The sequence below is a fragment of the Oryctolagus cuniculus genome, chromosome 10 (assembly GCF_964237555.1).
Source record: "Oryctolagus cuniculus chromosome 10, mOryCun1.1, whole genome shotgun sequence".
In the NCBI taxonomy this organism is placed as follows: domain Eukaryota; kingdom Metazoa; phylum Chordata; class Mammalia; order Lagomorpha; family Leporidae; genus Oryctolagus; species Oryctolagus cuniculus.
Window position 1 is genome coordinate 69,221,787 of NC_091441.1, and position 15,072 is coordinate 69,236,858.

General features: G+C 45.0%; 1 protein-coding gene across 2 annotated transcripts in view; it reads right to left on the reverse strand.

Moving 5' to 3' along the window:
- The window catches only part of AFG3L2 (AFG3 like matrix AAA peptidase subunit 2), a 56,876-nt gene that overhangs the window by 16,340 nt on the left and 25,464 nt on the right, over nt 1-15,072 (reverse strand). For both annotated transcript variants that reach the window (XM_070050510.1, XM_070050509.1), the window contains 5 exons: nt 14,779-14,903; nt 13,524-13,797; nt 10,199-10,336; nt 3,476-3,629; nt 54-161 (listed from right to left, as the gene is read on the reverse strand). In XM_070050510.1, coding sequence (XP_069906611.1) covers nt 54-161; nt 3,476-3,629; nt 10,199-10,336; nt 13,524-13,797; nt 14,779-14,903 — 799 coding nt within the window. The remainder of the gene's footprint in view (nt 1-53; nt 162-3,475; nt 3,630-10,198; nt 10,337-13,523; nt 13,798-14,778; nt 14,904-15,072) is intronic.

Sequence of the window (15,072 nt, forward strand, 5' to 3'; positions counted from 1 at the left end):
CAGTCATACTTACACCATGAGAAGTGGAATGAGCCTGGGGGACACCACCTCACCAATAAAGATCTGCCTGTCAAAACGCCCTGGTCTCATCAGTGCTGGGTCCAGGATATCCGGCCGATTGGTACCCGCCAAAATGACAACATTTGTTGTTGTATTAAATCCTGAAAAGATAACAAAAATGTAGTCATTAAATGACACACAGCAGGAAGCCACAGTGTGCCTGTCCAGAACACACGAGCATGACAAGGCATAGCTGCACTACCATGTTTTTCTATTATCCAGAATTTTTAAAGTCACTAACTTGAATTATTTTTCTTGCTATTCATTTTGTCCTTAATAACCAGAGAGCAGGGGACCACTGTTGTGGTAAGGCGGGTTGAGCCACTGCCTGCGACGCTGGCGTCCCATATGAGCGCTGGTTCAAATTCTGGCTGGTCTACTTCCAACCCAGCGCCTCGCTAATGTATGTGGGAAAGCACAGAAAATGGCTCAAATGATTGGGCCTCTCTACCCACATGGGAGACCTAGATGAAGCAAATGGCCATTTGGGGAGTGAACCAGTAGATGAAAGATCTCTGTGGGTAGCTCTGCCTTTCAAATAAATAAATCAATCTTAAAAACTTAATAGTCATATGATGGACTAAAAGTTATTAAATATGTTTAATATTTTTAATCGGTACACAGTAATTATATACAGCTGTGGGCTACAATCTGTTATTTCAATATCTGGATATAATCTGTGATGAACAGATCAGGGTAACATATCTCTCACCTCAAACATTCCTTATTTCTTTGTACTGGGAACATTCAAGAGCATTGTCCTAGCTGTTCTGAAACATACTATTAACTGTTGTCACCAGTTACTCTACAGTGCTACAGAACATTCGAAGTCATTCCTCCTGTCCAACTGCACTCCTGTAACCATTAACCATCCTCTTCCATCCCTCCCTGAGACTTAAAATTTGTTTTGGGGCTGGCGCTGTGGTGCAGAAGGCTAAAGCCCTGGCCTGAAGTGCCGGCATCCCATATGGGCGCCGGTTCAAGTCCTGGCTGCTCCTCTTTCTATTCAGCTCCCTGCTCACGGCCTGGGAAAGCAGTAGAAGATAGCCCATGTGCTTAGGGCTATCTGCATGAGACCCAGAAGCTTCTGGCTTCAAATTGGCCTAGCTTCAGCCATTGCACCCACTTGGGAAGAGAACCAGCGGATGGAAGACCTACCTCTCTCTCTCTCTCTCTCTCCCTCTCGCCATCTGTAACTCTACTTCTCAAATAAATAATTAAATCTTTTTTTAAAGATTGATTTATTTATTTTAAAGTCAGAGTTACACAGAGAGGAGGAGAGGCAGAGAGAGAGAAAGAAAGAAAAAGAGAGAGAGAGAGAGAGAGAGAGAGAGAGAGAGAAAGGGAGGAAGGGAGGAAGGGAGGAAGGGAGGAAGGGAGGGAGGGAGGAAGGGAGGGAGGGAGGGAGGGAGGGAGGGAGGGAGAGAGGGGGAGGCCTTCCATGCTCTGATTCACTCCCCAATTGGCTGCAACGGCTGGAGCTGCTAGGAGCCAGGAGCTTAACTCCTGGTCTTCCCACGTGTGTGCAGGGGCCATCTCCCACTGCTTTCCCAGGCCACAGCATTGAGTTGGATCGGAAGTGGAGCAGCTGGGACTCAAACTGGTGCCCACACAGGATGCTGGCACTGCAGGTGGCAGCCTCACCTACTACGCCACAGCATCAGTCCCAATAAATAAATTTTTTTTTTTTGACAGGCAGAGTGGACAGTGAGAGAGAGAGATTCAGAGAGAAAGGTCTTCCTTTTCCATTGGTTCACCCCCCAATGGCCGCTGTCAGCACGCTGCAGCCAGCGGCGCACCACGCTGATCCGAAGCCAGGAGCCAGGTGCTTCCCCTGATCTCCCACACGGGTGCGGGGCCCAAGGACCTGGGCCATCCTCCACTGCCCTCCCGGGCCACAGCAGAGAGCCGGACTGGAAGAGCAGCAACTGGGACAGAATCTGGCACCCCAACCGGGACTAGAACCTGGTGTGCTGGCGCCGCAGGTGGAGGATTAGCCCATTGAGCCGCGGCACCAGCCCCAATAAATAATTCTTAAAAAAGAGTATTTGAAACTGGCCAAATTCACACTTGGTCACACTTGCATCCCCTGATGCTTCAGGATCATAGATGATTTGGCAATGGGAATGTCATTTTTCTGTGGATCATTTCACCATTTTTCCTTTTACTCAACTCCAGATACAAATACCAGCTCAATACCGATATTACATTATGGTAGGTTGACAGGCAACTATAGTTTGTTATCATGCATATTGATATAAAACAGTAGCTAAAGAGGAATGCTTTAGATATCTTTTTTCCCTGGAGGTGGGGGAGACCACTCAATATGAGAATAAGCATTCTCATTTTTATAGATAAGCAAAACAGTGAGAAAGCATCATTTAAAATACAGAAAAATAGGGGCCAGTGCTGTGGTGTAGTTGGCTAAGCCTCTGCCTTCGGTGCCAGCATCCCATATGAACACTGGTTCTAGTCCTGGCTGCTCCTCTTCCAATCTAGCTCTCTGCTAAGGCATGGGAAAGCAGGAGAAGGTGGGCCAAGTCCTTGGGTCCCTGCACCCGTGTGGGTGACCTGGAAGTAGTTCCTGGCTCTGGACTGGCCCAGCTCCAGCCATTGCAGCCATTTGGGGAGTAAACTAGCAGATGGAAGACCTTTCTCTTTCTCTCTCCCTCTCCGTCTGTATTCTACCTCTCAAGTAAATTAAAAAAAAAATAAATAAATAACAGAAAACTTTCAGGTAGGCATTTAGTCTAATGGCTAAGACACTGGTTGAGATGCCTGTGTCGAGCATCACAGTGCCTGGGTTTGAGTTCCAACTCTGGTTCCTAACTCCAGCTTCCTGCTAATGCAGACCCAGGAGACAGCAGTGATGGCCTAAGTGATTGGGTCCCTGCTACTCAATGTGGAAGACCTAGACTGAGTTCCCAGCTCCCAGCTTCAACCTGGCTCAACCCCAGCTATTGTAGGCATCTGAGGAGTGATCCACTGGATGAGCACTTTTATTTTTTCAAATAGTAAATACATAAACATTTTAAAAGAATAAAAAATAAAGTACAAGGGGCTAGCATTGTGGCACAGTGTGTTAAGCTAAGCTGCTGGTTGTGACACTGGCATCCCAAACTGGAGTGCAAGCTGGAGTTCTGACTGCTCTGCTTACAATCCAGCTCCCTGCCAATGTGCTTGGGAAGGCGGCAGAACATGGCCCAAGTACTTGGGCCTCTGCTAACCATGTGGGAGACTTATATTGAGTTCCTCACTCCTGGTTTCCACCTGGCCCACACATGGCTGCTGCTGTCATTTGGGGAGTGCACTAGTAGACAGAGAGCTCTCCTTCTCCCTCTGAAGCTCTGCCTTTAAAATAAATAAATAAACCTTTAAGAAAAATAAATAAAATACAGAAGACTTGACTATTCACCATCCATCTCCACCAGCAGCTGGTTGAGTGTGTTTTCCTGTTCACTTTGCCCACCAAAGTTGCCTCTTCCTCGCTTCCGTCCCACAGCGTCGATTTCATCAATGAAGAGAATGCAAGGAGCATTCTTCCGAGCCAGGGCAAATAAGTCTCGCACCTTGGTAACAAGAGAAACAGAAGGAGGCCTGACAAGTGAGTGCTATTTATCTCCTCATGAAACATAAGCCTTAAGGTTGTTTTTTTTTTTTTTTTTAAATCTATGAAGGAAATCTTTGTTACATACTGTAGAGGACATATTTAAAGGGTTACAAGTAGCAAAGGACAAGCAAAGCATGAGTAACTTGGTAACTGACTCGAGGCAAGCAAATATCATTCCTATAATCTCATCAATTATTGCATCTGTAATAAACACTAACAACATCTGTTGTCCTAGTATCAACTTAATATGACATGGTTTGCCCTACAAAAAAGACAACACTATAGAGCTGTAAACCTCATATTCAGTTGACAAGTTCAGACCTCCCAGTTCACATATCATGCCTAAAAAGAAGGCAGTGAGCAGAAATTTACTAATAGGTCTATGCAACCCTTGCACACAAAGTAAGGGCAAGGACTTTGCAAGCCTACCCTGATGGCCACCACCAAGCAGCAGTGATGCCCCTGCTCCCAAAGCCACTGTGAGAGGACAGCAGCTGGCACCTTTGCTCCCAGAGATGGTCTCTCAGGCCATAAGCTGAGGTGGGAAGAAGGGGCTGTCCCTGCTGTGCCCATGTCAGTCACTTGCCCCTTTTACAAGTGCCAGACATGAGCCCCAGCACCTCATAGCCCTTTCACTTCAGTTTCCATGCCTCCTCCTCAGCCTCTCCTGCCTGGACTTCAGGATTTTCATTTTTAACACCTCCTGATGTAACTCACGCACCCCTACAGTCTTCCTCTGAACTCCAGATCTGTGGCTAACAGACCCCACAGCTTAAGCTCATTCCTCCCTCTTTGTGCCTGAACTGAACTTGGCATCCATCAAAGCTCTCACATAGAGGAACTTTCTACCTTCTCCTCCAGGTGAGGTGGAGTTGGGGTCTGCTTACAAATCACCAAAATAATCCTGCTGGAAAACCCTTGCCTGCAGAGGCTCACAAGTGGGGCGGGCACCCTACCCTCCTTGCCGAGGTCCTCTGTTGGCCTATGTCCCACATCCCTCTGGCTCTTGGTCTCTCAGTCCCCTGACCCACCTGTTTAATACCTGCTGCACACTTTGACAAGTCCAGCACCGTCAAGGTGCCCAACAATCAGCCTCAAGCTCCCTCCTCTCTGACCAGCCCAGCCAATGGGTCTGTCCAGCCCCATACACCCTCAAGCATCTCACATGACCAGTTCTTTTTCAAAAAATTTCACTCATTTGAAAAGGAGAGAGGTAGGCAGGCAGAGACTTTCTGTCCATTTTGTCACTCCACAAATGCCCACAACAGCCTGGATTAGGCCAGGCCAAAGCCAGGAGTCCATAATTTAATCTGGGTCTTCCATGTGGGTGGCAGATACCCAACCACTTTGGCTATCACCTAGTGCCTCCAGGTCTACATCAGCAGGAGTCCAGACATTCCAATATGGGAGTCGGCATCACAAGGACAGTCTTAAGCACCATGCCAAATGCCCATCCTACATAACCAATTTTTCACCTATTTCTCAGCTCTCTACGTGCTAGGTTCCCACACATCTGGTCCCATGGTCCATCGTTATAACCATGTGACTCTTCCTTCCTCCTCTGTTTTTTAAGAGTCATGAGCCTTATAAAAGCCATGTGAATTCACCTGTTTTATCTATTGTAATTCTCTTAAACTAAGATGTCATTAATAAGATCTATTGTTACTAGCTATTAACTGAGGACACAGTACTTTTCTTTTTTAAGGTGTATTTATTTTTTTGAAAGGCAGAGTTACAGAGAGGCAGAAGCAGAGAGAGAGTTCTTCCATCTCTGGTTCACTCCCCAGATGACCAATCCAAAGCCAGGAGCCAGGAGCTTCCTCCGGTCTACCACGTGGGAGCAGGGGCCCAAGCACTTGGGCCATCCTCTACTGCTTTCCCAGGCCATAGCAGAGAGCTGGATCAGAAGCGGAGCAGCCGTGACTTGAACTGGCACCCATATGGGATGCTGACACCACAGTCAGTGGCTTTACCCACTATGCCACAGCGCCAGCCCGAACAATACTTTCTTACTGATTCTAAGTTGTTCCTTGATGTCTAGAAAAGTTAACTATGATAGCTGTCGCTCCCCCTCTTCGTGGAGGAACGACACTAAACCCTGCCTAGGCTTCATATCCGAGTCACGGCACCATTATGTCGCTCCCCCTCTTCGTGGAGGAACGACACTAAGCCCTGCCTAGGCTTCATATCCGAGTCACGGCACCATTATGTCGCTCCCCCTCTTCGTGGAGGAACGACACAGGACCCTGCGCTGTTCTTTCATCTGCTCGGCCCTCCCCGGGTTTGCTGCTGGTTCTTCCCGGGTTGGCTACTGTCCCTTCCACCTCCGTGGAAGGGCGGTTCCCCCTGCCACATTCCCCACTTCCGCAGGGGAGCGGCACACCGCCGGCCGGCTCTCTCGGGGGCTGCACAGGTGTTCCCCTTAGATGTTCCTCTTAGATGTTCCTGGTGCATGCCGTCTCTCTCCTCCTTTATAGTCCTCCTCCGCCAATCCGTGCTCGGCTGCCCACACGCCGAGTACGCTGCTCTCCTCCAATCAGGAGCAAGTCCTACAGTTTATTGGTTGAACTGGAGGCAGCTGTGTAGAAGCTGTTTTCTTCTCTCCCAGCGCCATATTGTGGGAGAGCAGGTGCATAGAATAAGTCTTAATTCCAGTAACTTAGTCTAGTCCGAGCTTGCTCCCCACAATAGCATTTTGCATTTCTACAGTATTTCTGTTCAAAGTCACATTCTAGACACTGATGAAATAAATACAAGTGCTTCTTTAAACAATAAACCATACACTTCCTGATTTCAAAACTCACTACAAAGCAACAGGAATCAAGACGGTATGGCACTGGCCTAGGAACAGACATATGGGGGTAAGCATTAAGCCCAGTGGTTAAGCTACCAGTCAGGACCAACATGTCTCATGCTGGAATGCCTGGGTTTGAGACCCACCTCCAGCTCCTGACTCATTTCCTGCTGATGCAGACCCTGGGAGTCAGCTGATGATGGCTTGAGTAATTAAGTCCCTGCCGCCCACCTGGGAGATATAAATTGAGTTCCTGGCTCCCAGTTTAGCTTGGCTGCTGTGTTCATCTGGGTAGTAAATCAGAGTATGGGAGCATACTCTCCCCCTCTCCAAACCCTTTCTCACTCTCATCTGTCTCATTTTCCCTCTCAAATGAACAAATTAAAAAAAAAAAAAAAAAAAAAGACATACAGATCAAAAGGACAGCACTGAGAGTCCAGAGATAAGGGTCAAGAGTATCAAGATTATTAAATGGGAAAAGGCAGTCTTTTTAACAAACAGTGCTGAAAACTGGATATCCACCTGCAAAGAATGAAATTAGACCTTTACCTTGTATAATAAACAAAAATTAGCTCAAAATAGATTATTGAGCTAACTAAGAAATAAATCTCTTAGAAGAAAACAAAGGAGTAAACATTCATGGTTTTGGATTTGGGAATAAGTTCTTAGATGTGACACCAAAAATATAAGCAACAATAGGAAAAACAGACAAGTAAGACATGAAATTTAAAAACTTTTTTGTGCTTTACTATCAAGAAGGTGAAAATGCACAAGATGGAAGAGGATATTTGCAAATCATGTATCTGATCAGAGTAGATACCCAGAATCTATGTAGAACTTGTTAAAATTCAACAATAAACAGACACACAATCTAGGGTGGGTGTTTGACCAAGTGGTTAAAATGCCTGCAACCCTTGGGGCAGGACTTGTGGCACAGTGGATAAAGTCTTTTCCTTCAACATTGGCATCCCATATGGGTACTGGTTAGAGCCCTGGCTGCTCCACTTCTCATCCAGCTTCCTGTTAATGAGCCTGGGAAAGCAGAAGAAGCTGGCCCAAGTGCCTGGGCCCCTGCACTCACATGGGAGACCTGGAAGAAGCTGATGGCTTCTAGCTTTGTTGCATCCCTGGCTGTTGTGGCTATTTAGGGAGTGAATCAGTGGATGGAAGACCTCTTTCTCTGTCTTTCCCTTTCTCTCTCTCAAAACTGTGCCCTTCAGATAAGTAAATTTATATGGGAGTACCTAGAGTCAATTCCAGGCTCTGGCTTCTGATTCCAGATTCCTGCTAGTGTAGACCCTTGGAGGCAGCAGATGATAGCTCAAGTGCCTGGGTCTCTGCCATCCACCTGGAGACCCCAGCTGAGTTCCTGGCTTCTGGTTACTACCCGCCCAAACCTGGCTAACGGGAGCATTTGGGAGTGAAAGGGAAGATGGAAGTTCTCTCTGTGTCTCTCAAGTATAAAAATGAATAGAGAGATCATCTAATTAAAAAAAACAGCAAAGGTCTAAATAGACATCTCTGCAAGAGAGACAAACAGCCAATATGAGAAGACAGATGCGCAACATCATCAGTCATTAAGGAAATACAAATCAAAAGCAAAACGAGACACCATATCACACCCACTAGGATGAGCAGTGGTAATAAAAAAGTGAGAAAAGATGAGGTGGTGGTGAGGATCTACAAAAAAAAAAAAAAAAATCATACCCCCTGCCAGTTGGAATGTAAACGTGTGCAGGAATTTTGGAAAATTCTGGTGGCTCCTCAAAAAAGTAAAACATGACAACCATTTACCTTGAAAACATTGTGCTAAGTGAAAAAAAACAGGCATAAAAGACCACACACGGAACAGGAAATTTTATAGACAAAGCAGATTAGTATTTGCTTAGGCTGAGAGTAAGGCAGCAGCAATGGGGAGCTGGTAGTTGAAGGTCTGGGGTTTCTTCTTCAGGTGATGAAAACACTGCATAACAGACGGTGGTGGTTGCACATAACTGGTAATACACTAAAAGCCACTGAACTGGATACTTTAAGATGGTGAGTTTTGTGGTACATGAATTCTATCTCAATAAAACTGTTACAAAACCAAAAAACATTAAAGTCACTTCTTGAAATATAAGTTCGGGGGCCAGCACTGTGGAATAGAGGGTAAAGCTGCTGTCTGCAGCACCGGCATCCCATATGGGTTCCAGTTTGAGTACTGGCTGCTCCATTTTATTTATTTTTTTCTTTTGATAGGCAGGGTGGACAGTGAGAGAGAGAGAGAGAAAGGCCTTCCTTTACACCGTTGGTTCACCCTCCAACAGCCGCTGCGGCTGGTGCACTGCGGCCGGCGCACCACACTGATCCGAAGCTGGGAGCCAGATGCTTCTCCTGATCTCCCATGCGGGTGCAGGGCCCAAGGACTTGGGCCATCCTCCACTGCACTCCCTGGCCACAGCAGAGAGCTGGACTGGAAGAGGGGCAACTGGGACAGAATCCGGTGCCCCGACCGGGACTACAACACGGTGCGCCAGCGCTGCAAGGCGGAGGATTAGCCTATTGAGCCACAGCGCCGGCAGTACTGGCTGCTCCATTTTTGATCCAGCTCCCTGCTAACGTGACTGGGAAAGCAGTGGAGGACGGCCCAATTCCTTGGGCTCCTGAACCCATGTGGGAGACCCAGAAGAAGCTCCTGGCTCCCAGATTTGGACTAGCCCCGCTCCTGCCATTGTGGTCATTTGGGGTATGAACAAGTGGATGTAAAATCTCTACCTCTCTGTCTCTTCCTATAACTGTAACTTTCAAATAAATAAATCTTAAAAAAAAAAAAAAAAAAAAAAAAAAAAAAAAAAAAAAAAGAACAGTATGGGGCTGGCACTGCAGCGCAGTAGGTAAAGCCACCACCTGCAATACCAGCATCTCAAATGGGTGCCAGTTCAAGTCCTGGCTGCTCCACTTCCAATCCAGCTCCCTGGTATGGCCTGGGAAAGCAGTAGAAGATGGTCCAAGTCCTTGAACCCTTGCACCCACATGGGAGACCACGAAGAAAGAAGCTCCTGGCTCCTGGCTTTGGATTGGCCCAGCTCCAGCCATTGTGGCCATTTGGGGAGTGAACCAGCAGATGGAAGACCCCTCTCTTTCTGCCTCTCTGTAACTCTGCCTTTCAAATCAATAAAATAAATGTTAAAAAATAAAAATAAATAAGAAAGAACTGCATTAGATCATTGACTGCCATCTCAGTTGGGGTAAGGGAGGTGGGCATGAAGTCACAGGCCTTGCTGGAGGCTGGCCTGGAGTATTCAAAGCAGTGACTGATGAGAAGTCACTCTGGGGACTTCAGGAACAGGGCCATCTTCACCAAGGCCCCATCGATGGGGCACTGATCTGGGAGTAAGGAAGTCGAATCATCAAAATAGATAGAACAGTACTGGGACAGGCATTTGGCTTAGCAGTTAAGACACTGGTTAGGACAACCTCATCAGGGTGCTTGGGTTCAACACTTGTCTCCAGCTCCTGATTTCAGCTTCCTGCTAATGCAAACCCTGAGAGGCAGCAGTGATAGCTCATGTAATGGAACTCCTGTCACCCACACGAGAGACCTGCATAGAGTTCACAACTTCCAGCTTTGGCCCAGCCCAGAAGACATTTGGGGAATGAACTGGCAGTCGTGAGCCCCCTCTCTGTCCGCTCTCAAAGAAATAACTAAGTTTAAAAAGAAAACAAAAACAGAATAACAAGAAAATAAGACTTACTCTAGCTGGACCCACACCAACAAACATCTCCAAAAATTCGGATCCACTAACGGTGATGAAGGGGACGTTGGCTTCTCCAGCTGTGGCCTTAGCTAGCAGTGTCTTCCCAGTGCCTGGAGGACCAGTGAGAATCGCACCCTTCAGACATTAAAAAAGAGAAATTACATTTTCAGGAAAGTAAATTGCATATCTACACAATGTCAAGATGTAACTGTCTCTAAATCTCATTGATACATGTATTTCTTAAACATCTTAACTCTTAAGATATATTAGCAAGAAGAATGACTAGTGACAATTCTTCAAAAAATTTGTTTGAATGTGAAACCTTAAGTGCTTCCCTTACTTTAGTGTTTTCATTTTAGACCTTCAGTAGTACAGAGGTACTTCAAAAGTATGTGAAAAAAACGGAATTAAAAGATAAGTTTAGGGGCAGGCATAGTGGTGAAGCAGGTTCAGTCACTGCTTGGGATGCCTACATCCCATATCAGAGTACTAGTTCACGTCCTGGCTACTCTGCTTCTGATCCAGTTCTCTGCTAACGAACCTGGGAAGTGGCAGATAATGGCCCAAGTACTTGGGCCCCTGCCACCCATGTGGAACACCAGTTGTTGCAGTCATGTGGGGTGTGAACCAGTGGATGAAAGATCTGTCTCCCTCCCTCTCTCTCTCTTGCTGTCATTCTGCCTTTCAAAATAAACAAACAAATCTTTAAAAAATAAATAAATAAAAGACAGATATGTTTAGGAGGTGGTAGTTTCTTTGCAGGTATATTTTTCCTGGTGGTTAAGACAGCCATGTCCCATACTGTAGTGCATAGGTTTAAGTCATGGCTCTGTCCTGATTCTAGCTATCTTGCCAATGTGTATCCTGGAAGGCAGCAGGTGATGGCTCAAATGGTGGGGTCCCTGCAACCCACATGGGGGGCCCACCTTGGGTCCTGGTTCCTGGATTTGACTTGCCCCTATTGCCAGCTATTGTGGGCACTTGGGGAGTAAATTAGTAGATGTGAGCCCTCAGTTTCTTAACCTGCTTTTCAAATACATACATACATACAAAAAATTAAAGATAAATTAATTTTTATGCAAAAATAATTCTGAAATCCACGCACAATTTTTCTGTAAGATCATCTTTCATGACCTTTGTGAAGACCCCTTATATGTACATTAAGGGTGACTTAAGCTGGAACTCTATTAATACTCACAAAATTCAAGGAGATATAAACATCAGATTCTAAATTTACATCTTTCTTTTACTCTTTACAAGTAAAACTGGTCTTTGAACTCAAATAATAAACTCAATCACTAATTTCTACTTTCACATGCAAGTCAACATTTTTAGCATTGATGATAATTGAAACCCAATTCTATAAATTGACTTTTACAATTATTGTCCATTAAGAGATTAGCTATAAACAGTGTCCTATCGTTTTCATCACTAGGCATACTACTGTAATGCTCTATTTATAAATTCCACCATGTGGAGAGGTGGATATATTATACACCATATTAGTCAAAAGACATTTTCCCCCTAGATTTTGTGACAAAACTTTAAGGTATTTATTTCTTCTTTATAAGTTCCATAAAGAAAGTAAAAATCCAATGACCAATGATGAACTTAAACAAGTTTGCTTAAATAATATAAAACTGTTGGGGCCAGCATTGTGGCATTGCGGGTAAAGCTACCACATGCAATGCTGGTTTCTATATGGGTGCTGGTTTATGTCCTGGCTGCTCTATTTCTGATTTAGCTCCTGAATAGCCTGGGAGGAGCAGCTGAAGATGGCCCAAGTGTGGGCCCCTGCCACCCATGTGGGAGATCAGGATGAAACTCCTAGCTTTGGCCTGGCCCAGTTCTGGGTGGCCATTGCAAGCATCTGTGGAGTTTACTAAGGGATGGAAGTTATCTTTCTCTCTCTCTTTCAAATAATTAAATAAGTCTTAAAAATATGAAACTGTTACATTGAATTATATAGATGCCTGGATATGAAATACAATAACAAATTTTTTAAGAGGATTATTTATTTGAAAGGCAAAGTTACAGTGTGAGAAGGAGAGACAGAAAGAGATCTTCTGTCTGTGGGTTTACTTCCCAAACAGCTGTAACAGCCAAGGATGGGTCAGGCCAGAGCCAAGAGTTCAGAACTCCATCTGAGTCTCCCACATGGGTGGCAAGGGCCCAAGCACTTGGGCCATCTTCCATTGCTTACATAGGGGCATTAGCAGTGAGCTGATCAGAAGGAGGGCAGCCAAGACTCAAACTAGCACCCATGCGGCATCCCAACCATATGGGATGCTGGTGTCACAAGCAGCTTAACCTACTGCACCACAATGCCAGTCTCCAAAGCACAGCAAATTATGAAACCATGCAACAGGACTTTTTATCCATGTAGACAGGACGTGAAAATCAAGGAAATGATGATTTTTTTTAACAAATGATTCATTTAAAGTAAATATTAATGGACTGCAAAAAGAATTAAAAGATTTTTATGTATTTAATTTATTTGAAAAGCAGAGAGAGACAGAGAAAGCTCCCATCTACTCGTTCACTCCCCAAATGCCCACAATGGCTGGGGCTGAGCTGAGCCCAAACCGGGAGCCAGGAACTCAATCCAGGTCTCCCACATTAGTGGCAGGGACCCAACTATTTTAGCCATCACCTGCTGCCACCCAGGTCTGCATTAGCAGGAAGCTGGAATTTGGAGCATAATCAGGACTCAAACTCAAGCACTCTGAAGTGCAATGTGGGCATCCCAACCAACATCTTAACCATGAAACTAAACACCTGTCCCAAATATTTCTTATTTATTTACTTAATATGAAGGTGCTATCCATTCAACAAACAGAATACGGCCGTTTTGTGCCTAGCCAGAGGTACAAAGCCCAGGAAGGCCCGGGCTGTTTTGCTAACAGTGGCCACAGATACATCTGCTGGAAGAAGGGGAGGTGTTCATTAGAGCTGTCTCTTCTATACCCTATCTGTGCCATGATCCTCAGTGCCAGGCACAGGCAGACGGTCCACACACTTCTGTGAAGTGAGGGAACAATGGGTAACAGCCAAGTGTGATGTGCTCAGGGAGCTACAGGAGGGTTCAGCAGCCCAATCAGACTGAGAAGGAAGATGAATCAGACCTCCAAAAGGAGACAACACAAGTAGTTTCAGGAATACACCCCAAAAACCCCAAAACAGACGTTAATTAAAGTAAAGCTAAAAGGAAAAAAAAAAACAGCTACTTTATAACAAGTAATCCACCTTCCTAAAATGACTGCAGGGATCAAGGGCTACTTCAGAACACTGCTGGGTATAATCCTCTGAAAGTTCATTTTACCTTTGGGATTTTTGCTCCTAGGTCTTGATACTGTTTCGGGTTTTTCAAGAAATTCACAAATTCCATTATTTCTAGCTTGGCCTCCTCACAGCCAGCCACATCTTTGAACTTCACGTCTATCTCATCCTTTAAGACCTTGGCAGTGGTTTCTCCAACACTGAAGAGTCCACCCATGCCCCGGCCGGGCCGCCCGATGCCAGCAGGCCCTCTTCTTATGGTGTACAGTAAAAAGGCGATGATGAGTGCTGTGGGCAGCATGCTCAGCAGGAAGGAGCTGGAGGGATGACACACGGTGTTAATGTTGCTATGCTGGCAGGGGAGCCTTGGCTTTTTCAATGTTTTGCATATACAATTGCAAATATTTTCAATTTTTGAAAAATCTAATATTTTACTTGAGGTACAAGGAGAATCTAAGTGTGTTAATATCACTGATGTTGAATTATAAAGGATAAACCAACATCAATGCTGTCTATTTTAGTCTCACCCAATAACCACCACTTATACACAGGATGCACTGTGATTTATTATTGCTAAACATGTTTCAAATAGATTTCATATCAATCATTTAAAGATTTTAACATGGGGGGAGAATGTTTAGCCCAGCAATTCAGATGTATGTCCCCATCAGAGTACCCGGGTTTGATTCCTGGTTCTCACTCCTGATTCCAGCTTCTTGCTTATGCATACCCTTGGAGGCAGCAGGTGATGGCTCAAGAAATTGGGTTCCTAGCATCCATATAGCTTGTGTGGGCATTTGGGAAGTGAACCAGCAGAGAATTCTCTGTCACTCAAATAAATAATAAAATTTTTTTAAATATTTTTTTCAGATGACCTTGGTATTAATCTGGGTAGAAATTCCAGTTTTCTTGTTGAGATGCAACAATTTATTCTGAAATGTCTTTCAGATAGCAAATCTTTGCTAATTTAACAGCGAGCGAGTTTCAGAAGTAAAGCACACAATGGTTACATCTCTCCTGCAACTGCTGCAGGCGCTGCCTTAGCATCCACTTCCTGGCAGCTTCCCAGGAGACTCTCGGGCTCCTTCCAACTCCTGCCTGCTGTGGAGGAAGCTGCTCAGGGTGACTCAGCGACTGAGGTGCCTTTTGTCTTAGTAAAGTTTATTTCAGCACCACTAGGGGTGCAGATACATACTTATGTTTAGTATAATGCAGTTCAGTTTAACTTACCCTAAGAAATTTGGATCAGAACTTTGTACAGTACACAGTCTTCAGATAACATTTTGAAAACTTCTTACCCATCACTTTCAGCAATGTAGACAACAGGCACCCGGTTTTCTCCTTCTATGCCCAATTCTTGCTGTAAAGTTTCCAGATTCCGCTCAAAGGTGTCTACACTGCCAATGTTAAACCAGACGTACTGCTACAAAAACAGAAAGACAAAAACGCTAAGGATAAAGTGGAAACAAAGGGTTAACCTCACTAAAAGGTTCAACTGTTTCAGAATGTTTTAGAAATGATGAAGGCTTACAAATTAAAAACAAGAGGCTGGTTATAATGGTGTGGGACTAAGTTTCACTCAAAATACTTGG